Below are 25,202 nucleotides of genomic sequence, written 5' to 3' on the forward strand. Positions count from 1 at the left end.
GGAGTTTTCCGTTGAGCTTATGCTAGGTACGGCTCCGATATCCAAAGCGCCATACCGACTAGCACCGACAGAGATGGCAGAGCTTAAGAAGCAGATCCAGGAACTTCTCGACAAGGAGTTCATTCGCCCGAGCTTTTCTCCATGGGGCGCGCCAGTCTTATTCGTGAAAAAGAAGGATGGCTCGATGAGGCTTTGCATTGACTACCGGGAGTTGAACAGGGTTACAGTGAAGAATAAATACCCACTGCCGAGGATTGAGGATCTGTTTGACCAGTTGCAGGGAGCTTCGATTTTCTCCAAGATAGATTTGCGTTCCGGTTATCACCAGTTGAGGGTGAGAGATGCTGATGTCTCGAAGACAGCTTTCAGGACTCGTTATGGTCACTACGAGTTCCTTGTGATGCCGTTCGGTCTGACGAATGCGCCAGCGATCTTCATGGATCTCATGAATCGCGTATTTCAGCCGTACCTCGACCAGTTTGTGATAGTGTTCATAGATGACATTCTCGTCTACTCCAAGAGTCGGGAGGAGCACAGCAGGCATCTGACCACAGTGTTGCAGACATTGCAGAAACATAAACTATTCGCAAAGTTCTGTAAGTGCGAATTCTGGTTAGAGAAGGTGGCGTTCTTGGGCCACATTGTTTCTAGCAGTGGCATTGAGGTAGACCCGGCGAAAGTTGCAGCAGTCAGAGATTGGGTTGTGCCTCAAAATGCATCAGAGATCCGCAGTTTTCTTGGGCTAGCAGGATATTACAGGAAATTCATCCAGGGATTCTCCTCTATCGCCGTTCCACTCACAGCACTGACAAAGAAAAATGTGAAGTTTGTGTGGAGCGAGGAGTGTCAGAAGAGCTTCGATACTTTGAAGCAAGCTCTTATTTCAGCACCAGTTTTGGCCATGCCATCAGGACCCGGCGAGTTTGTCCTTTATACCGATGCTTCGAAGCTTGGTTTAGGTGCAGTTTTGATGCAGCATGGGAGAGTGATAGCGTATGCTTCTCGACAGCTGAAAATTCATGAGAAGAATTACCCTACCCATGATCTGGAGTTAGCGGCCGTAGTTTTTGCTTTGAAGATTTGGAGGCACTATCTGTATGGAGAGAAGTGTCAGATCTTTACCGACCATAAGAGCCTCAAGTATTTCTTTACGCAGAAGGAGCTGAACATGCGTCAGAGGCGTTGGTTGGAGCTTGTGAAAGACTACGATTGTGACATTAGCTACCACCCGGGTAAAGCTAATGTAGTTGCGGATGCTTTGAGCAGGAAAGTCGCAGTGATGGCTCATTTGACGATGCAGAAACCTCTTCAGATCGAGATGCAGAGGTTTGATCTTGAGACTTATCCTCGAGGTAGAGTTCCTCGTTTATCTACCTTGACTATCTAGTCCTCTCTTATTGACCGTATTCGCAGCGGTCAGGCAGCAGATGAGCAGTTGGCACAGTGAAAGAAGAGAGATGAAGCCAAGGGCAGTGTTTTGTATACAGTCAGCGGCGGTATTGTGAGATACCGAGATAGGATATGGGTTCCTAGCAGTGATTCTATCCGAGCAGACATCTTATCAGAGGCCCATACGTCCCCGTACTCTATTCACCCTGGGAGTACGAAGATGTACAAAGATCTGCAGCTATTGTATTGGTGGCCAGGAATGAAGAAGGACATCAGGCGTTTTGTATCCGAGTGCCTGACTTGCCAGTTAGTGAAGGCCGAGCATCAGAGACCAGCAGGTTTGCTCAAGCCTCTTCCTATTCCCGAGTGGAAGTGGGAGAACATTACCATGGACTTTGTGACCGGATTGCCGAGGTCAGCCAGAGGATCGAATGCTATCTGGGTGATTGTAGATCGTCTTACCAAATCAGCGCACTTCTTGCCTATTAAGACGACTTTCACCATGGTTCAGTATGCAGAGCTGTATATCCGAGAGATAGTCCGACTCCACGGTATTCCAGTTTCTATCGTATCCGACAGAGATCCCAGATTCACTTCCTCGTTTTGGAAGAGTTTGCATTCGACTTTGGGTACGAAGTTGCTGTTTAGCACAGCTTTCCATCCGCAGACAGATGGACAGTCGGAGCGAGTTATTCAGATCTTAGAGGATCTTCTCCGTGCTTGCGTCATTGATTTCTCTGGGAGTTGGGAGTCGAACTTACTATTGGTAGAGTTCACCTATAACAACAGTTTCCAGTCGTCTATAGGTATGGCTCCGTATGAAGCGCTGTATGGTCGCAAGTGTAGATCTCCTGTTCATTGGGATGAAGTAGGAGAGAGAGCAGAGTTGGGTCCAGAGATTGTTCAGCAGGCAGCAGATGTAGTAGTCAAGATCCGTGATAGGATGAGGACTGCTCAGAGCCGACAGAAGAGTTATGCCGATCAGCGGAGGAGAGAGTTAGAGTTTGCAGTGGGCGATCATGTCTTCGTGAAAGTGGCACCTATGAAGGGTGTCATGAGATTTGGCAAGAAAGGGAAGCTCAGTCCGAGATTCATTGGACCGTTTGAGATCCTCGACAGAGTTGGGACGCTAGCGTATCGTGTGGCTCTTCCGCCAAATCTGGCCGGAGTACACAATGTCTTTCACGTCTCCATGCTGAGGAAGTACATGGCAAATCCTTCGCATGTGCTGAATTTCGAGCCGTTGCAGCTTACTCCGAACTTATCTTATGAGGAGAGACCCGTGCAGATCCTAGACAGACAGGAGAAGAAACTTCGGAACAAGTTGGTTAAGCGAGTCAAAGTCAAATGGCTCAACCATTCAGAGGAGGAAGCTACGTGGGAGTTTGAGCCGGAGATGAGAAGTCGATACCCTGAGTTATTCGTTGAGTTCTAATTTCGAGGACGAAATTTATTTAAGGGGGGAAGGATTGTAGAACCCGTAAATCAGTAGACGTATAAGCCATGCATAATTCTAGATTTTTAAATTTAATTGACTTCATTGCATGATTATTTTAAATGCATTTGTTTGAAGTTAATTATTTCATTATTTCAGTTCAGTAGATTGATTTTTAGCATTTCAGTATTTTCAGTGAGGCCGGACCGGAGTTGGAGTTTTGAGATAGAATTTAAGATTTGAGAAATATTCCAGAAGTTAATTTAGCTAGTAACTAAGTTCATTTAAGTTAGAAAGGAAGGTTTGAAGATTTAATTTAATTATTTGAGGTGATTAAGAAATGAACTCATTTAAGTTATTAAATTAAGGGGTTAGCTCACTAAATTATTTAAAGGATTAGTAAGGCTTTCAAGGATTATTAGTTGACTAGATAATCAACATTTCCCTTTATTTTATCATGCATTTTTCGGCCACCCTTAGTGCTAGAAGATTCATTTTCCAACTCACCAACTTTGACCAATTCTTTGCATGTAATTAGTAGGATAATTCTAGGATTTTTGGGAGCACAATTTAATTAAATAAATGGACATATCCTAGTCTAGAATCAAGCTAAATTTCGGCCCCCACCTCCTAGAAGCATCCACCAACTCATTTGATATCAATTCAAAATTCAAATTCAAAAGGGGAGTGGACTTGGTCTTGATATGATCCTATTTTTGTGCACCCTTCTCCTCACCTTCATAACCATCACTCCCCCCTCCACCTCCACCGAAAATAAGACCCCTTTTCAGTAGAAAAAACGTGGATAGCTGCTAGGGAGAAAGGGAGAAAAATCGAGAGCCAAGAAAGGTAGAGAAGCAAGCCACTCCGTCTCCTCCGCGCCGTCTCGTCTCTTCTTTTCGTTTTCTTTCGAAACGAAACCAGGCATGTCTAGATTTCTTTCAAACCTCAATCAAGTCATATTATCATTTATTTTTCAGTACATGATCATGTTTTAGAAAGCAAAAACCGAGATACATGTCAAAATATTTTTGGAACACACATGCAGAATTTCGGCCCTTTCATGACAAGCTTCACGTTTTTCTGAGTTTTGTGGTTTCAGGTGATTGGTTCGATTCCAGGCTCCCAAGGCGGCTTGTATACATGTAGTAGGATGCATTAGGACCATGTTGGTCCATTCAAACCAGCCCCATGCTTGCTGGAAATTCAGAATGACAGCAAGTCCCTTAGGTGCAGAAAAATGTGGTTCGAAAATTCAGTTTCTTGTCAAGGGGTTGGATCTGATCTTGACTGCCCCAAGGGCCTATAGCCATGGTTGGATCACTTCCCTAGCATGTCTAAGACGTGACTAAGTCGCCCTTTTGGTGGCTTGGTCCATGGCTCATCGTTTTTTAAATAATCAACAAGAACAGCCCCTTTCCCCATTCGGCCCTTCCATTTTTCAGCATTTGGTTTCGTTTCTTTTGTGGCTTGGTGTGGATCTTGGTTGGCCTATGGCCCTTAGCCACGGTTCATATCATGCTCCTAGATGTCTAGATCGTGCCATGGTCAATCAAATGGCCACTGGAACGACACGAGACATCGATCATAGCATAAACACTACACACGCATGCACGTTGCTCTCGGTTGGACCCTTCGGTTAAGATTTGGTGTGATGCGGATTGTGGCTGGCCTAGGGCCCTTAGCCATGGTTCAAATCATTCCTTGGGATGTTGGTAAGAGTCTCTGGTCGGTGTTTCACGCCCCTAATGGCCGATAGTCTCGAAACCAATGCAAGTCTTGTAGTGCGCAGCTGCTGTATTTTTTTGACAGCAAGTATGCTGCTGTTCAGAAGCGTCGTTTGAGTTCTTGGTTGGCTTTTAGCCCATGGCCTTGGACTGGACAGTGCCTCATTGAGTTGGGAAGGTCATGTTTTCGACCGTTCGTCATTTGGATCATTTTTGAGGTCGTACGAGAATTTACGGTGCAATGTGCCAAATTGACTCTCGAAAGAGCGTTTCGTGTTTTGGCCTCCATTCCACCTAGATTTCGACCCTACCATTTTAGGAACATTATTTTATGATTTTTCAGCGTATTTTAATCATGACTATACGTCAGTTCAGGTTGGCTCGGAGTCATGATTAAATGCGAAGTCATTAGGCGTCATAGTCGCATCTTTTGAACGTAAATTGTATAGTTGGTCATGTTTAAGCTATTGCATATTTTTCATGGCACAGTTAGGTTGCAGCGAGCCTGGGAACGATCCAATCCAATCCAGTTGGTAAAATTACAGGAATTTTCATTACGCCAGTTAATTATTTTACGTGCATTAAATAGAAAATGATTATTTTTGAGATTTATGCGATATGGCTTGTGGTTCATTCACTATGTGGGAGTGTTATTTTATACGGTCGCCAGTGACCGATCAGTTCAGTATGGTACCACCCGGTCGCCAGTGACCGGCCAGCTCAGATCAGTTTCAGCCTCCCCGGTAGCCAGTTACCGATCAGTTCAGCTTAGTGCAGTGGCCACAGGCGTAAAACATAATCTCAACAGAAAATTTTACCAGATATTTCAGTACAGGCTCCAAGGAGCAAATATTTTTACAGTGACTTCCAGTTCAGTTATGCACGTATTATAATTGCTCAGTACAGATTATTTTCAGTATGCCTCAGGACAGGATATTTTATCTCATGCATATTTTAAATTCAGATTTTTACTCGTTACCTGCGATTTATGCATGCTGAGTCTTTAGGCTCACTAGACTTGATTGTTGTAGGTACTGATGAGGCCAGGGCCGAGGGCGGGGACCAGTGAGCCAGCTTGGGTCGGCAGTAGTGGCACCCGAGGACCTCAGAGCAGCAGTTGTTATTTTCTTCGCAAACAATTTTTATCAGTTGTTGGATATTTTTAAATCGTTGTTGTTGGCAAAACTTTGATTTTCTTCCGCTGCAATATTTTGAAATATTGAACTTGATTCACCAGTGATTTTATGAATGAGGCCATTTAAGTTCTTTTAAAAAGAAAATTTTTAATTTTCCGCAAATTTTCAAGCAAGTAGTTCGAGGGCCTTCACATAGATGGTGCTGGCTGAAGAGAATGAACAGCAGATGGTCGTCTCCTTGTCTGAGCCACTGATCCAGATGACTCTGCTGCCTGGGATCCCTAGGCACCTCTCTGGGGACATACTCTCGCGAAATGTCCCTGCTGCCTACAAATACGACAAGTGCCAAACATTCCTCGGCACTGCTCGATGGAATGCTTCCCTCAACAAGTGCTACAATAAGGTCCTGTATAGCTCTGGCTCTGGGCAGTCTGTCATGAGCCACTAGAACTAGAAGAACTACTGCCAGACTTCTTAAACTGTCTTCCTCTAGCTTTCAGATATTCCTTCTTTCCACCACTGCTGCTACCACTCTTGAATCTGGGAGGGGGTTGCTGTGGTATCGGTGCTGGGGCAACATATGAAGCTCCTCTCTGTCTCATCAGACCCGCTTCTGCTCCCTTTGCTCTGTTCAGGGTGTCAGCAAAGTTGTTTGGTCGCCCACTGTTCACCAATGTAAATATCTCCGGATTCAAGCCATTGATGAGCTGATCAGCCACCGCTTCTTCATTCTCGGCCACATGTGGAGCAAATCTCAGTAGTGTAGAGAATTTAGACACATATTCCTCAATTTTCAACTGCCCTTGTCTCAGATTCGCAAACTCAGCATCTTTATCCTTTCTGTATGACACGGGGAAAAATCTCTGATAAAATTCAGTTCTAAACACATTCCAGGTAATAGTCGTACCTCGATGCTCCAATGCCCGCTTTGTTGTAATCCACCAGTTCTTTGCCACATCATTCAACTGGTGCCCTATCAGTTTCACTCTCCGCTCATCAGTGTAATCCAAGGACTCAAACAGCATCTCAATGTCATCCAGCCAACTCTCACAATCCACTGCTGTCTCAGTACCCTTCAGTGTAGGTGGATGAAACGACTGAAATCTCTTCAGCAATGTCTCCATCGGTGTTGCTGTCACATCCATTGGAGGATTCGAAGTGCTACCCTGTTCCGGTACTCTTCGGGGAGGCATATCTGATTATCAAAAGGGTTAGCAATCACAATTGACAAATCTGTCTCAGTCCCTTTCTAATCATCTTACCGCTGATCTAGAATTGGTGCTGATTCATTCTCAATAAAACATATTACCATATCAAATCAGATAAATCAAGTAACATGTATTAAAGCAGTAAATCATTCTAGCAATCAAAAGCAGAAAAGAAAACTCAATCTACCCCGCTCACTAGCTTCTATCTCAATCTGAAGGATCTATCAGCTCTTTTACCACTTGTTGTGGGGACCCGGACACTAATCAAGTTCATAATCGTCATTGGGACCATTTAATCAATTATAATAAACAGGGTCTAATTTTTTTTTTAAAATGCGGAACGTAATGGAAATCATACTTGTATACATATCAGTATAACATAAGGTACAAGTCCTGTACAGCATACATTCAATACAGACGAAGGTTCAACAACTAGCTATCAAGTGTTCAAACCCTATCTACAGCAACCTCTACGTCCGTGGTCTCCATTCTAATCATGATCTCTCGTCATCTCCTCGACCCTGATCATGTCCCACCTGTTGTCATGCACACATACAAACACGACAACAGTCGGATAATTCCGGTGAGAATATAATCCCAGTATAAATCAATAAACATGCAATCATATAATCAATATAAAGCATGAAACAGATATCAGATATATATATCAAAGTCTGAAACATAATTAATATCAAACTATCAATTATCCTCGTGACTCCACGACTCAGACTAGACTCAATCCTAGTCTAGGGATTCCAGTTTCCAGATGTTGGTATTCCTATATCGACCAACAGTAATAGAAGAAACTCCGATTCTATCCACTTCGATATAACCAAACATCCAGTGTCTTGACCTATCTGTCACAGACTGTGGCACTATCGCCAATACACTATCTTGTGACATTGTGCAATGTGCCCGTGGCGATCCCACCACTATCAGGCACTTCTGTCACAAGATCACTCGTCTAATATTCGTCTAATACATGCTTCCTATAAATCCATAGAACAACATATAAAATCAAATCAATGCATATAACAACAATAAGTATGTGATTTAGAGAAACTCAAGTATATCCTACTTGAGTCGATCTCCCAATACCACATTGACTTATACCTTTCGTTTGTAGTCTCGGTCTGAAGCAATATACGTTCTGAACTCAAGACTGACTCTGTAAATCTGAAATGACATATCGAGAATAATAATATCAACCTTCCATTCTCAATTCAATACTAAATCTGATTAATCTGCATTTAATTCAAAATCAATGGCATAACAGCACAATACCGATATTCCCGTCAATACAATATCAACAAATATCAATTACAAATCATAACCCATATCCATTACAATCTGTAATCAATCCATAATCCAAATATGTCCAATTTCAATCAATATAATCTGAAAAATCATAACAATTTCATAATCAGTCTGTTCTTCGATCTGACTTCGACTCTATGATGTCTAGTATTCCCAGAACACGTAATAATGATCAAATAAGAATTCCTCCAATATCATAATTTCAAATGATAACAGAACTCAATAAAACTTACGTCCAGTTGTAGCTGTCAACGATAGGAGTACAGAACTGAACTCGGATCACAATTCTGATAACTGTAGCTGGTAAAATCAAATTCTAAGTAAATGAAGAAATTTGAGAATTCTCTGAACTTTCTTTCGTTCTTGCTGTTGCCTTTGAATGAGAAATGAGATTTTTATATATTAAATGCATGACAAGTGTCCCACTCAAGTCACAGTTTCACTTTAGTCCCTCAACTTTTCACTATTTGCAATTCGGCCCTCAATAATTACGAAATTGCCATCAAATTTAAATCAAGTATTTTTTCACTTAATTACAAAATTGCCATCAAATTTAAATTAAGTATTTTCTTTTCGGGGTCTCATAAAATTGATAACATCTCGGGCATTACACCTAGCTTGTAATAACTCTCCCTTTTCATTTTTTATAACAGTGATGCCGGACTTTTTAGGTACTACTTGTGTTGGACTTACCCATTTACTATCTGAAATTGGATAGATAATTCCAGCGTCTAATAGTTTTAATACTTCATTCTTAACAACTTCCTTCATATGTGGATTTAACCTTCTTTGTGGTTGTTGATATGTTTTAGCATTTTCTTCCAAGTGAATTTTATGTGTACAAATTAAAGGATTCATACCTTTTATATCTTTCAAAGTCCATCCAATTGTATTTTTATATTTTTTAAGTAATTTAATCAAATCTTCTTCTTGATTTGGCAAAAGAGTTGAAGAAATTACAACATGAAATGTTTTATTTTCACCAAGAAATACATATTTCAATTCTAATGGTAAAACTTTTAATTCAAGTTTTGTATTATCATCTTCTTTAAAATTATTTTTAGACTCAAAACTTTCTATTGAAAAAACTTCAGATTGTTGATTTAAGTTTTCTTCTTTTATATTTTCTTCCACAATTGTTTCAATTTCATTATCATATTCATTTTCATTAATACTTGGTTGTTTACATAAATTGAACACATTAAGTTCAAGAGTCATATTTCCAAAAGACAATTTCATTATTCCATTTCGACAATTAATTAAAGCATTTGAAGTTGCTAGAAATGGTCGTCCCAATATTACTGGAATTTCATTATGTACTTATATTGGTTGTGTATCCAAAACAATAAAATCTACAGGATATATGAATTTATCAACTTGAACCAACACATCTTCTACAATACCTCTAGGTATTTTGATTGACCTATCCGCCGGTAAGAGAGTAACAGAAGTGGGTTTTAATTCTCCTAAATTAAGTTTTTCATAAACTGAATAAAGAAGTAAATTCACACTTGCTCCCAAATCCAACAAAGCTTTTTTAATTTTATTTTCTCCAAAAATACATGAAATTGTTGGACAACCAGGATCTTTATATTTTAAACTAGAATTATTTTGAAGAATAGAACTTACTTGTTCAGCCAAGAATGCTTTTTTCTTCACATGCAATTTTCTCTTTACAGTACATAAGTCTTTTAAAAATTTTGCATAAGAAGGTACTTGTTTAATAACATCTAATAATGGAATATTTATCTTCACTTGTTTAAAAATTTCATAGATATCAGAATCACTTTTTTGTTTTTTATGATTTGTTAATGCATGAGGAAATGGTGGAGGTTTATTTGGCTTATTTACTATTTCAGATGATTTATCATTCACCATATTATTCTTAAAATTTAAGGTATCATCATTCTCAAAAATATCAGGATTATCATCCTTACTCTTTGATTTTAAATGATCCTTGTTTTCATTACTATATGGATCATTAACTATTTTACCACTTCTAAGGGTAATAACATATTTTATTTGATCAATTTTTTCATTTTTTAATTCTTGATTTTGATTTTTAGGATTATGTTGAGGTTGAGATGGAAATTTTCCTTTTTCATGAATATTAAGTGCAGATGCAAATTTTGCAAGAGTTTCTTTCAAATCACTCATAGATTGACTGTTTTGAATATTGATAAACTCTTGCTTTTGGATAAATGCATGAATTACATTTTCGAAGTTATTTCTTGGAGGTGTAACATAAGGAATATAACCTTGATGATTTTGGTTATTTTGAAAATATTGTTGTGACGGTTGTGCATTATTATCATTCATCCAACTAAAATTAGGATGATTTTTTCATCCAGGATTATATGATGGTGAAAAAGGATCTAGTATTGGTTTTTTATAATTGTTAACATAATTTTCTTGTTCATGGAGACATTCTTAAATGAAGGTAATGCTGGACAATCTTTTGTAGCATGATCATGTGTATCACATATATGACAAACAATTTCTTGAATACTTTTTAATTGACCACTCTTTTTCATTTCTAATGACTCAATTTTTCTTGCTAAAGATGCAAGTTTAGCTTGAATATCTATATCATCTTTAAGATTATAGATATCACCCCCATTTGTTGAATTATTAGTTTTAGTTGTTGGTGGTTCTATTGTGCCTATATTATCCCAATTTTAAGCATTTTCTGCTAATGAATCCAAATATTCCATAGCTTCATTTGGGTTTTTATCTTCAAAAGTTCCATTATACATTAATTCTATCATTTGCCTATCTTTAGGTATTAGACCTTCATAAAAGTGAGAAACTATTCTCCATGTTTCAAAACCATGATGTGGGCATGTATTAAGTAATTCTTTATACCTATCCCAACATTGATAAAACGTTTCTCCTTGTTTTTGAGAAAAAGTTGTAATTTGTCTTTTAAAAGAGTTTGTTCTATGGGAAGGGAAAAACTTTTTGAGAAATTGTTGTTGCATTTCTTCCCATGATCTTATTGAACTTGATCTTAAATTTTGTAGCCATGTTTTAGCTTTATCTTTTAAAGAAAAAGGGAAAAGCTTTAATCGAACTATATCCATGCTACAATTTTGATCATTATAAGTGTTAAAAACTTCCTCACATTCTCTTAGATGCAAATATGGATTTTCAGAATCTAAGCCATGAAAATTTGGTAAAAGTTGAATAATTTGAGGTTTGAAGTTGAAATTAGATGCATCAGGAAGAAAAACTAAACAAGATGGGGCACTAGTTCTAATAAGGTTCATATGGTGCATAAGTGTTCTTAATTGATCATGTTCTTGATTATTATTATTATTATTATTATTATTATTATCTTGATTATTTGAATTATCATCCATGTTTAAATTATTTTCAGATACTCGAATAAGTCTATCACTTTTTTTTCGACTCCAAATACTCATACAAAAAAAACAACACAATACTTATAAATAAAACATAATTAACAAATATAAACTTAATTTATACCTCCCTGGCAACGGCGCCAAAAACTTGCTACTACTTAAATAATAATTCACCCAAGTGTAGGTTGTCTGCAAGTAATATATTTCGTAAGTACGAGATCGATCCTCAAAGAGGTTATTTTGAGTTTAAATTTATTAATTTATAGATTACCAAATGCAAGAATGAAGTATACAAATTATAAATTTTGTCAAGGCTTGAGGATTTATTTTTTGTTTATGTAATATTGTTTAACTAAAAGTAAAACAAAAGAAACCACCATAAATAATGGTTCCAAGAAAATTAAACACACACATAATATAATATAGTTCCCACTATAGAAAATACCGAATTAACCGATATTTTATATATGGTACCTATGATTATAATTATAACTATATAAATAAATAATTGCATAAAGTAAATGTTAAATTAAATCATTATATTTCATTTAGAACAACCGGCAGAGCCACGCTATTGCCTAAATGAAATATATTGATTTAATAAGTTAGTTGCGGTAAAGTAAAAGTTAGTTGCGATAAAATAAATGTTAGTTGCGGAAAAGTAAAAGTTAGTTGCGAGAAAGTAAAAGTTAGATGCGAAAAATAAAAGTTAGTTGCGATAAAGTAAATGTTAGATTGTTAGATGTTAATATTAAATCATAATATTTCATTTAGAACAACCGGCAGAGCCACGCTATCGTCTAAATGAAATATTATGATATTATTATATATATATATCTATATATATATATATATATAGATATATATATATATATATATATAATAAGTGATGAAATATTTATTGTAACAAAATTAAACAACAAATCAAGATAACCACTTTAATGGTATCAAGCATTTAATGTAAATTGATAAAAACAAATAATTCATTTTTATACCTACAATAAAAATAAGTTAGCTAAATGAAAAGAAATAAAGAAAGAATATACAAAATATAAACAATCTTACTTCACCAAGAATGCATCCTCTTCACCTTGACATAATAGATTTAGCTTGTCATAAGCTTACTTTTGATCAACACTAAAATATCACTCATAGTTGAGAACATGAAAGAAAATATATTGGAACTTAGAACTTTGATACACACTCACACTATATTTTACAATGAGATATAATGATTCTCAAGCTAGCACAAGGCCTCTATTTATAGGCCAAATGAGAGAAATTGTCAAAATTTTTATTAATGCCATGTAGTTGCAATAGTATTCTTTGTCTCCTCCAAGTTCAATTCCATGTCCCTTCTTTTAATGCTTTGTTCCACAACTTTAATCACCCAATTTGACTCTGCTCAAAACGGCAAACATGTGGGGAATTGTCTGTAGATGAATTTGGCCACTTGGTTCACCTCATTTGGTTAAATATTGAAATAGTTATGATTTTTTTACTATATGCTGGTCATAGTAAAACTAAATTTGTCCTCCTTTTGATATTTGCACAATTTGATCATCTTAATGAACTTTTTAGGCAATCATGTCTTCTGCAATGTTGTAGATAATTTATCAAGGATTCCAAACATATTTGATTCACCTCCATTTGAATTTTCTAGCTTGAGTTATCATTATTTTACCAACACATAGAAAACCTGAAAATAAAACATATTTAGTAAGACAATTAAATATAAACAAACAATACTAAAATAACATAATTTTATAATTTTAATAAAACTTAAATTTTAAAATACAGGTTTTAACATATAATAAATTATTAATTTTAAGTTTCATCACACAACTTCATAATTTAACTAATCAACCATTGCCACGAAGATGCACTCGAACACGTACTATTCTCAGATTAAATAAAACAACTTACGACTTCCCGAACGACTCGAGACTCGAACCATACTTTGCGAACATCCTAATCTATTGTCCAAGACCCTAGAACAACCCTGAAACATGACCAAATCCCTTTAACCATGAATCACACCCACGCATGAACACAACCTATGTAGGTGCGATGTGGGGACCCGGACGCTAATTCAATTCTTAATCATCATTAGGATCAATTTATTAATTCAAGTAATTTGGGTCATAAAAAAAATTTATTTAATTACGGAACGTAATGGAATCTAACTAATATACAGATTCGTATAAAAAAAGTACAAGTCCTGTACAATCTACATTCAATAAAAATTAAGGTTTAACAACAAATTATCAAGGGTTCAACCCTATCTTTAATCCAAGTCCGTAGTCTCCACTCTAATCATGATCTCTCTCTCTTCTTGTCTTGACCATGATCCTGTCCCATCTGTTGTCATGCACACATACAAACAAGACAACAGCCGGATAACTCCGGTGAGAATTATATTCCCAGTATAAATCATGTATACATTCCTTTCATATAAACAATATAAAAGCATGAAATAAACATTCATAACATGTATCAAAATCAGAACATGAATCAGATATTCATTACATGTATTATAATCCTAAACATGAATCAATATCAAGAATAAATTATATTCTAAACATATATCATCAACAGGAACATAATTCCATATCAAGCAATGAATCACTCTCCGTGATTCTCAGACTCAGACTCAACTCAGTCCTAATCTAGGGATCCCGATCGGAATAAGAACATACACCCACCTACACTCCCGATCGGGGTGGTGGTATGTTCTTATTCACGGACTTTGGCTCTTTCCATACCGAACACCAGTAATAAAAGAAACTCCAATTCTATCCACTCCGATATAGCCAAACGTCCGGTGTCTTGACCTAACCGTCACAGACTTTGGCATTTTCACCAATATCATATCATGTGACAATGTGCAATGTGCCGGTGACGATTCCATCACTATCCGGCACTACTGTCACAAGATTACTCATTCACAATTAGGCGTATCCGCTTAATGACTCACTACATAAATCAATAAATCAAAGGTATCAATCTCATACAATTGCAAATATCGATGCAATAAAGTAAAGTATGTGATTTTGGGAAACTCAAGTCAATCGGACTCGAGTTGTGCAATCCCACATCAACATAAATTTATACCTTTGTCTTCGCGGTCTGACGAATTCGAAGTCTCGAAGTCAAATCTGTCCATATCAATCTGAAATACAATATCGCATAGGAACAATCTCAATATGCAACTCAATTCAAAATCTATTCTGATCAATACTCAAATCAAATATAATCTGATCAATATCGAATCAAGATACAATCTAATCCATATCGACGATATCACGATATAACAATACAGTTTCGATAACCCCATCAATCTCAACATCACAGATATAATACCCGAATTCATAATCAATATCGGTACAACTTATAATTAATAACAATACAGTTCTGATATCGAATCTCAATCAAATCAACTCCGAAAATCATAACAAATACATACACAGTCTGTTCTTCAATCTGACTTTAATTATACGATGTCTATTATATCAGAAACACCATATATGATTCCTATTCAATTCTGACAATATCATAATTTCAAACGATACCAGAATTCAATGAAACTTACGTCCCGTTGTAGCTGTCGTCGCTAGGAACTCGGTGCTGTACTCGGATTACAATTCGGACGGATGGATTTTGCACGATCAAAATTTACAGTACAAATAAGCTAAACTTTCCCCTGAAGCTCTCGTCTCTCTCCTTCATCCATCTAAAGGGACATAGGCTGGTATATATATATATATACACGTTGCATGATGCTACTACTTAAATAATAATTCACCCAAGTGTAGGTTGTCTGCAAGTAATATAATTTGTAAGTACGAGATCGATCCACAGAGAGGTTATTTTGAGTTCATATTTATTAATTTATAGATTACCAAATGCAAGAATTAAGTTTACAAATTATAAACTTTGTCAAGGCTTGAGGATTTATTCTTGGTTTATGTAATATTGTTTAACTATAAGTAAAACAAAAGAAACCACCATAAATAATGGTTCCAAAAAATTAAACACACACATAATATAATATAGTTCCCACTATAGAAAATACCGAATTAATCGATATTTTATATATGGTACCTATGATTATAATTATAACTATATAAATAAATAATTGCATAAAGTAAATGTTAAATTAAATCATTATATTTCATTTAGAACAACCGGCAGAGCCACGCTATTGCCTAAATGAAATATATTGATTTAATAAGTTAGTTGCGGTAAAGTAAAAGTTAGTTGCGATAAAGTAAATGTTAGTTGCGATAAAGTAAAAGTTAGTTGCGAGAAAGTAAAAGTTAGATGCGAAAAATAAAAGTTAGTTGCGATAAAGTAAATTTTAGATTGTTAGATTTTAGTATTAAATCATAATATTTCATATAAAACAACCGGCAGAGCCACGCTATCGTCTAAATGAAATATTATGATATTATTATATAAATATATATATATATATATCTATATATATATAATAATAAGTGATGAAATATTTATTGTATCAAAATTAAACAACAAATCAAGATAACCACTTTAATGGTATCAAGCATTTGATGTAAATTGATAACAACAAATAATTCATTTTTATACCTACAATAAAAATAAGTTAGCTAAATGAAAAGAAATAAAGAAAGAATATACAAAATATAAACAATCTTACTTCACCAAGAATGCATCCTCTTCACCTTGACATAATAGATTTAGCTTGCCATAAGTTTACTTTTGATCAACATTAAAATATCACTCATAGTTGAGAACATGAAAGAAAATATATTGGAACTTAGAACTTTGATACACACTCACACTATATTTTACAATGAGATAGAATGATTCTCAAGCTAGTACAAGGCCTCTATTTATAGGCCAAATGAGAGAAAGGGTCAAAATTTTTATTAATGCCATGTAGTTGCAATAGTATTATTTGTCTCCTACAAGTTCAATTCCATGTCCCTTCTTTCAATGCTTTGTTCCACGACTTTAATCACCGAATTTGACTCTGCTCCAAATGGCAAAAATGTGGGGAATTGTCTGTAGATGAATTTGGCCACTTGGTTCACCTCATTTGGTTAAATATTGAAATAGTTATGATATTTTTACTATATGCTAGTCATAGTAAAAGTAAATTTGTCCTTCTTTTGATATTTGCACAATTTGATCATCTTAAGAAACTTTTTAGGCAATCATGTCTTCTGCAAAGTTGTAGATAATTTCTCAAGGATTCCAAACATGTTTGAGTCACCTCCATTTGAATTTTCTAGCTTGAGTTATCATTATTCTACCAACACGTAGAAAACCTGAAAATAAAACATATTTAGTTAGACAATTAAATATAAACAAACAATACTAAAATAACATAATTTTATAATTTTAATGAAACTTAAATTTTAAAATACAGGTTTTAACATATAATAAATTATTAATTTTAAGTTTCATCACACCCCCACACTATCTTATTACTAGTCCCTTAGTAATAAAATTTATTGGGAAATCACAACCTAGATTCTTTATTCCTTTTATATATTCAAATACAAACATATTCATTAAAAACAAAATCATATACTGATTTATATATATATATATATATATATATATATATATTCGTTTAATATAATAATATATAATTAGATGTGTTTTATTATTATTTTTATTTTCACATAATATATAAAGTAAAAATATATATATATATATATATATTTTAAAATTTTTAAATTTTTTATAATAATATAGTCAAAAAGATAATTCACACCACCCACCATAACATGTATAATATCAGGAATATTATTGTAAAAGCCTCAACTTCATATATTCTTTCAGGTCAAAATGTTTAAGGAATAGCTTGTTTTCACTCATGGAGTTGGAATGAATATTAACTCTCATTGAAAAAGGCTAAGTATTAAAGTAGACAATTAATTAAACTAATATTGAAAACAAAATAGGAAAATTTACAAAGAATAAAATCTCATTTTTTTTCTTTTTTTTTAGCTTATTGTTTTTTTTTTAAATAACGTGACTGCAAAATTTTACAATAACATAAAATCTTTTAACTATATTCTCATAAAAATTTTAGAAATTATTATATTTGAAAACACATACAATTATATATATATATGAACACATCTATTATATATTTTATATTAATTAATCATATATATATATATTGGTACATATGAAAAACTAATTTTTCTTTTAGTCTGTTTTTTGAATATAATGAATATTAAAATCTAGTGTATTGTGATTTTCCAATAAAACTAATGCGTCTCAGGTGCATTTTACTGACACCTTACTCGACATTTAACTAAAAATTATTATTATTATTACTATATATAAGTATATATTTTAATTTTTATATAAAAAAACTAAGAGGAGAAGAAGAAGAAATTATTCATACCTTAAAGAAAAACATTAAAACATACCGTTGAATCACAAGTTTAGCATCACATGAATTTTCTTTTCTTACTTTTGGATGTTGGCCAATTAAGTTGAGATAAGGATGGATTTGGTTCATCACTAAATCCTTGCAGTAAATCAATAAGTTCACCTTCACTTGTAGCAGAAACTAACATCCTTCGTGAAGCTAATGAAATAAATCCATGTTCCACAACATCATCAAGAAACGATAACAGTTTATCATAATAATTGTTAACATTTAACAAACCAATTGGCTTATTGTGGATATTTAATTGTGCCCAACAAACAGTATGAAATATTTCTTCCAAAGTACCGAAACCTCCTGGCAAAGCAATGAAAGCATCTGAATGTTCAATCATTTGAGTAATTCTTTCATACATGTTGTCCACTTTCATTTCTTCTCCTATTGTTGGTCCTCTAAGATTGGCTAAGGTAATCGGAATAATGCCTAAAACTTCACTTCCACCTGCATGCGCAGCTTTTGCAACTTTTCCCATGAGGCCAACTTCACCACCACCATATACCAAATGAATCTTTTTTTTAGCAAGTGTTATTCCAAGATTTTCTGCTACTTCTTCATAAATTAAATCTTTTCCTGCACTAGATCCACAAAATACACAAATATTTTTTATTTTACTTACCGTGGACGTTGACATGTTGAGAAATATGTTTTCTGTAATTGTTAGATCACAGCATATGAATTTATAAGCGTAACATGCCAAAAGTCAATATTTGAACAGGAAATTATTATTATTAAAAGAAAATAAAAATGACAAAATTAAAACAAATATATACAGCGTAGTTGTGATTGTGGCTCACATCTTCCTCTGATTTTACGTTCAGTAACGGCTTCAACGCCTTCTATGAGTCGAGGATATGCTTGCCATCCAATTTTCTTATAAATTGGCAAACAGGGTCTTTTAACGTCAGATTTCCAAGACGAAATTGTGTATATATATTTACTTATCTAAATAGATATGCGTTACTACAGTAGGATCTTTGTAAGGCTGATTCCACCGTCCATATTGATATTCCTCCTGTTGAAATTGCCACCATAGTTTAAGAAGTTCATTTAGCACGTACCCACTAGAATGCGTATTAAGAACCTCTAGAAAATTATCCAAAGACTCTTTACTCAGACTATTCTTAATGAATAAAATTTTATCTTCTCTATTCATTGATGTCATTCCAACAATTTTGCATTTTCCTTTACAAGTCCACCTTGCACATTTATGACATCCGCCTATACGTTTAGCTCTTCGCTTTTTGGCATATGTGCTTTTACCAAATCCTGGCATACGTCTTATTATTAATTCACTTGCTTCCCCAACCAATCGGACTTTTGCTTCAATTATCAAACGGACATCATTCGGTATGCCATATGATATCATCAACCTTAGCCGCTCACATCTAGCTTTATAAATTTTTTTCTACGCATTATCAGGTAAACAAGAAAAATATTTACGAAGATTCATAATACACGCATCCATATTATTATTATTATATATATTTCAATTATTTTGGGAAAACTGAAGAAACCGACTTAAACAGTCACGGAGTACCGTTATCCGCCACTTAACCGAGAAATGAACTAGAATCTGCAAAAATAAATGAAAATATCAAACAACTATTGTGGATCATATAAAGGCATAAACTCATTATTAAGAATTTCATTTTCTATAAAAGGCTTAAGTCTTGGTCCATTAACTTTAAACACGTCAATATTTTTAGGATTTTCAATATCAACAGCACCATGAGGATAAACAAATTTGACTATAAATGGTCCTGACCACCTCGATCTTAGTTTACCTGAAAATAAATGCAAACGAGAATTATAAAGCAAAACTTTTTGTCCAATTTTAAATGACTTTCTCATAATATTTTTATCATGAAAGGCTTTAGTTTTATCTTTATAAATATTTGAATTTTCATATGCATCATTTCTTAATTCTTCAAGTTCATTTATTTGCAATTTTCTTAATTTAGATGCATCATCTAAATTAATATTAAATGCTTTAATTGCCCAATAAGTTTTATGTTCAAATTCAACCGATAAATGACAATGCTTACCAAAAACTAACCTATATGGTGACATCCCTAATGATGTTTTAAGTTTTATATGCCCATAATGCATCAGTTAATCTTAAAGACCAATCTTTTCGATTTGAATTAACTGTTTTTTCTAAAATTTGTTTTATTTCTCTATTTGCAAGTTCAACTTGACCATTACTTTGAGAATGATATGGGGTAAAAACTTTATGTGTAATGCCATATTTTCTTAACAAAGAGGAAAATGATTTATTTATAAAATGACTTCCCCCATCACTAATTATTGCTCTAGGTATTCCAAATCGGCTAAAAATATTTTCTTTTGAAAATTTTATAACAACTTTATGATCATTAGTTCTACATGCAATTGCTTCAATCCATTTTGAAACATAATCAACAGCGACTAAAATGTACTTATATCCAAAAGATAATGGAAATGGACCCATAAAATTTATCCCCCAACTATCAAATATTTCAATAATTATGATTGGATTTAAAGGCATCATGTTTCGTTTTGAAATTGATCCCATCTTCTGACAGTTTTCACAAGATTTGCAAAATAAATGCGTATCTTTGAATAAAGACAGCCAATAAAATCCACATTGTAAGATTTTTGTAGATATTTTATTGGATGAAAAATGACCTCCACATGCTTCAGAATGACAAAATTTAATAACATTACTTACTTCATTGTCGGGTATGCATCGTCGAAAAATTTGGTCAGGACAATACTTAAATAAGTAAGGATCATCCCAATAAAATTTTTTAACTTCTATCAAGAATTTATTCTTATCCTGAGAATTCCAATGAGAAGGCATTTTATTTGTCACAAGAAAATTTACAATGTTAGCAAACCAGGGCATAATAGTAGCATAAAACAACTAATCATCTGGAAAATTTTCATTTATTGGTATTTCATTATGAGATGATTCAGTCATTATTCTAGATAAATGATCGGCTACAACATTTTCTTTTCCTTTTTTATCTTTAATTATAATATCAAATTCTTATAACAATAAAATCCACCGTATTAATCTTGGCTTAGCATCTTGTTTATTTGATAAATATTTTATGGCAGAATGATCGGTGTAAACAATAGTAGTAGAACCAATTAAATAAGATCGAAACTTATCTAATGCAAATACTACTGAAAGTAATTCTTTTTCAGTAGTTGAATAATTTATTTGGGCACTATTTAAGGTTCTACTAGCATAATAGATTGCATAAGGTTTTCCTTCTTTTCTTTGTCCTAACACAGCTCCTATAGCATAATCACTTGCATCACACATTAATTCAAATGGTAAAGACCAATCTGGAGGTTGTAAAATAGGTGATGTAACTAAAAGATTAATAATTTTTTTAAAAGCATTTTCACATTTCTGAGTCCATTCAAATTGTTTATCTTTTGTTAAAAGATTTGAAATTGGTTTAGATATTATGCTGAAATTTTTTATAAACCTTCTATAAAATCCTGCATGACCCAAGAATGATCGAACTTCTTTGACCGTTTTTGGTGATGTTAAATTAGCAATAACATCAACTTTGGCTTTATCAACATCAATTCTTTTTTCAGATATTACATGTCCTAAAACAATCCTAGATTTAACCATATAATGACATTTTTCCCAATTTAAAACAAGATTTTTTTCTTCACATCTTTTTAATACTTCTTCTAGATTTTTAAGACAATTTTCAAATGAGTTTCCAAAAATAGTTATATCATCCATAAAAACTTCTACATATTCTTCAATCATATCACTGAAAATACTTAACATGCATCTTTGAAAAGTAGCCGGAGCATTACATAAACCAAATGGCATTCTTTTAAATGCAAAAGTTCCGAAAGGACAAGTAAAAGTAGTTTTTTCTTGATCTTCTAATGATATAGGTATTGTATAATACCCCGAATACCCATCTAGAAAACAGTAATAAGAATTTCCTGCTACTTTTTCTAGAATTTGATCTAAAAATGGTAGTGGGAAATGATCTTTTCTAGTTGCATCATTTAATTTTCTATAATCAATACACATACGCCAATTAGATGGAATCCTAGCTTGTAATAACTCTCTCTTTTCATTTTTTATAACAGTGATGCCGGACTTTTTAGGTACTACTTGTGTTGGACTTACCCATTTACTATCTATAATTGAATAGATAATTCCAACGTCTAATAGTTTTAATACTTCATTCTTAACAACTTCCTTCATATGTGGATTTAACCTTCTTTGTGGTTGTTGATATGTTTTAGCATTTTCTTCCAAGTGAATTTTATGTGTACAAATTAAAGGATTCATACCTTTTATATCTTTCAAAGTCCATCCAATTGTATTTTTATATTTTTTAAGTAATTTAATCAAATCTTCTTCTTGATTTGGCAAAAGAGTTGAAGAAATTACAACAGGAAATGTTTTATTTTCACCAAGAAATACATATTTCAATTCTAATGGTAAAACTTTTAATTCAAGTTTTGTATTATCATCTTCTTTAAAATTATTTTTAGACTCAAAACTTTCTATTGAAAAAACTTCAGATTGTTGATTTAAGTTTTCTTCTTTTATATTTTCTTCCACAATTGTTTCAATTTCATTATCATATTCATTTTCATTAATACTTGGTTGTTTACATAAATTGAACACATTAAGTTCAAGAGTCATATTTCCAAAAGACAATTTCATTATTCCATTTCGACAATTAATTAAAGCATTTGAAGTTGCTAGAAATGGTCGTCCCAATATTACTGGAATTTCATTATGTACTTATATTGGTTGTGTATCCAAAACAATAAAATCTACAGGATATATGAATTTATCAACTTGAACCAACACATCTTCTACAATACCTCTAGGTATTTTGATTGACCTATCCGCCGGTAAGAGAGTAACAGAAGTGGGTTTTAATTCTCCTAAATTAAGTTTTTCATAAACTGAATAAGGAAGTAAATTCACACTTGCTCCCAAATCCAACAAAGCTTTTTTAATTTTATTTTCTCCAAAAATACATGAAATTGTTGGACAACCAGGATCTTTATATTTTAAACTAGAATTATTTTGAAGAATAGAACTTACTTGTTCAGCCAAGAATGCTTTTTTCTTCACATGCAATTTTCTCTTTACAGTACATAAGTCTTTTAAAAATTTTGCATAAGAAGGTACTTGTTTAATAGCATCTAATAATGGAATATTTATCTTCACTTGTTTAAAAACTTCATAGATATCAGAATCACTTTTTTGTTTTTTATGATTTGTTAATGCATGAGGAAATGGTGGATGTTTATTTGACTTATTTACTATTTCAGATGATTTATCCTTCGCCATATTATTCTTAAAATTTAAGGTATCATCATTCTCAAAAGTATCAGGATTATCATCCTTACTCTTTGATTTTAAATGATCCTTGTTTTCATTACTATATGGATCATTAACTATTTTACCACTTCTAAGGGTAATAACAGATTTTATTTGATCAATTTTTTCATTTTTTAATTTTTGATTTTGATTTTTAGGATTAGGTTGAGGTTGAGATGAAAATTTTCTTTTTTCATGAATATTAAGTGCAGATGCAAATTTTGCAAGAGTTTCTTTCAAATCACTCATAGATTGACTGTTTTGAATATTGATAGACTCTTGCTTTTGGATAAATGCATGAATTACATTTTCAAAGTTTTTTCTTGGAGGTGTAACATAAGGAATATAACCTTGATGATTTTGGTTATTTTGAAAATATTGTTGTGACAGTTGTGCATTAGTATCATTCCTCCAACGAAAATTAGGATGATTTTTCCATCCAGGATTATATGATGGTGAAAAAAGATCTAGTATTGGTTTTTTATAATTGTTAACATAATTTGCTTGTTCATGGAGACATTCTTTAAATGAAGGGTAATGTTGGACAATCTTTTGTAGCATGATCTTGTGTATCACATATATGACAAACAATTTCTTGAATACTTTTTAATTGACCACTCTTTTTCATTTCTAATGACTCAATTTTTCTTGCTAAAGATGCAAGTTTAGCTTGAATATCTATATCATCTTTAAGATTATAGATACCACCCCCATTTGTTGAATTATTGTTTTTAGTTGTTGGTGGTTCTATTGTGCCTATATTATCCCAATTTTGAGCATTTTCTGCTAATGAATCCAAATATTCCATAGCTTCATTTGGGTTTTTATATTCAAAAGTTCCATTACACATGAATTCTATCATTTGCCTATCTTTAGGTATTAGACCTTCATAAAAGTGAGAAACTATTCTCCATGTTTCAAAACCATGATGTGGGCATGTATTAAGTAATTCTTTATATCTATCCCAACATTGATAAAACATTTCTCCTTGTTTTTGAGAAAAAGTTGTAATTTGTCTTTTAAAAGAGTTTGTTCTATGGGAAGGGAAAAACTTTTTGAGAAATTGTTGTTGCATTTTTTCCCATGATCTTATTGAACTTGATCTTAAATTTTGTAGCCATGTTTTAGCTTTATCTTTTAAAGAAAAAGGGAAAAGCTTTAATCGAACTATATCCATGCTACAATTTTGATCATTATAAGTGTTAAAAACTTCCTCAAATTCTCTTAGATGCAAATATGGATTTTCAGAATCTAAACCATTAAAATTTGGTAAAAGTTGAATAATTTGAGGTTTGAAGTTGAAATTAGATGCATCAGGAGGAAAAACTAAACAAGATGGGGCACTAATTCTAATAGGGTTCATATGGTGCCTAAGTGTTCTTAATTGATCATGTTCTTGATTATTATTATTATTATCTTGATTATTTGAATTATCATCCATGTTTAAATTATTTTCAGATACTCGAATAAGTCTACCACTTTTTTTTTGACTCCAAATACTCATACAAAAAAAAACAACACAATACTTATAAATAAAACATATTTAACAAATATAAACTTAATTTATACCTCCCCAGCAACGGCGCCAAAAACTTACTACTACTTAAATAATAATTCACCCAAGTGTAGGTTGTCTGCAAGTAATATAATTTGTAAGTACGAGATCGATCCACAGAGAGGTTATTTTGAGTTTAAATTTATTAATTTATAGATTACCAAATGCAAGAATTAAGTTTACAAATTATAAACTTTGTCAAGGCTTGAGGATTTATTCTTTGTTTATGTAATATTGTTTAACTAAAAGTA

The 25,202-nt window shown here is 33.3% G+C and overlaps 1 protein-coding gene, 2 non-coding genes and 1 pseudogene across 3 annotated transcripts; 2 read left to right on the top strand and 2 right to left on the bottom strand.

Moving 5' to 3' along the window:
• Positions 1-21,104, bottom strand: part of LOC142520285 (uncharacterized) — a 71,712-nt pseudogene extending 50,608 nt beyond the window's left edge.
• LOC142521539 (small nucleolar RNA R71) lies at positions 11,039-11,149 on the top strand. The gene has a single exon (XR_012814248.1). It is a non-coding gene; the product is annotated as a small nucleolar RNA R71 (small nucleolar RNA).
• A 1,084-nt stretch (positions 21,105-22,188) lies between the features above and the next one.
• On the bottom strand, positions 22,189-23,645 carry LOC142520286 (uncharacterized). Its single transcript, XM_075623288.1, has 2 exons — positions 22,912-23,645; positions 22,189-22,192 (listed from the first exon to the last, which is right to left on the bottom strand). Exons 1-2 carry the CDS (start codon positions 23,643-23,645, stop codon positions 22,189-22,191), a joined length of 738 nt encoding a protein of 245 aa, XP_075479403.1.
• Positions 23,646-24,316: 671 nt separating this feature from the next.
• On the top strand, positions 24,317-24,427 carry LOC142521558 (small nucleolar RNA R71). The gene has a single exon (XR_012814264.1). It is a non-coding gene; the product is annotated as a small nucleolar RNA R71 (small nucleolar RNA).
• The last annotated feature ends 775 nt before the right edge of the window (positions 24,428-25,202 follow it).

This window comes from Primulina tabacum, chromosome 12, assembly GCF_025594145.1.
Source record: "Primulina tabacum isolate GXHZ01 chromosome 12, ASM2559414v2, whole genome shotgun sequence".
Lineage (NCBI taxonomy): Eukaryota > Viridiplantae > Streptophyta > Magnoliopsida > Lamiales > Gesneriaceae > Primulina > Primulina tabacum.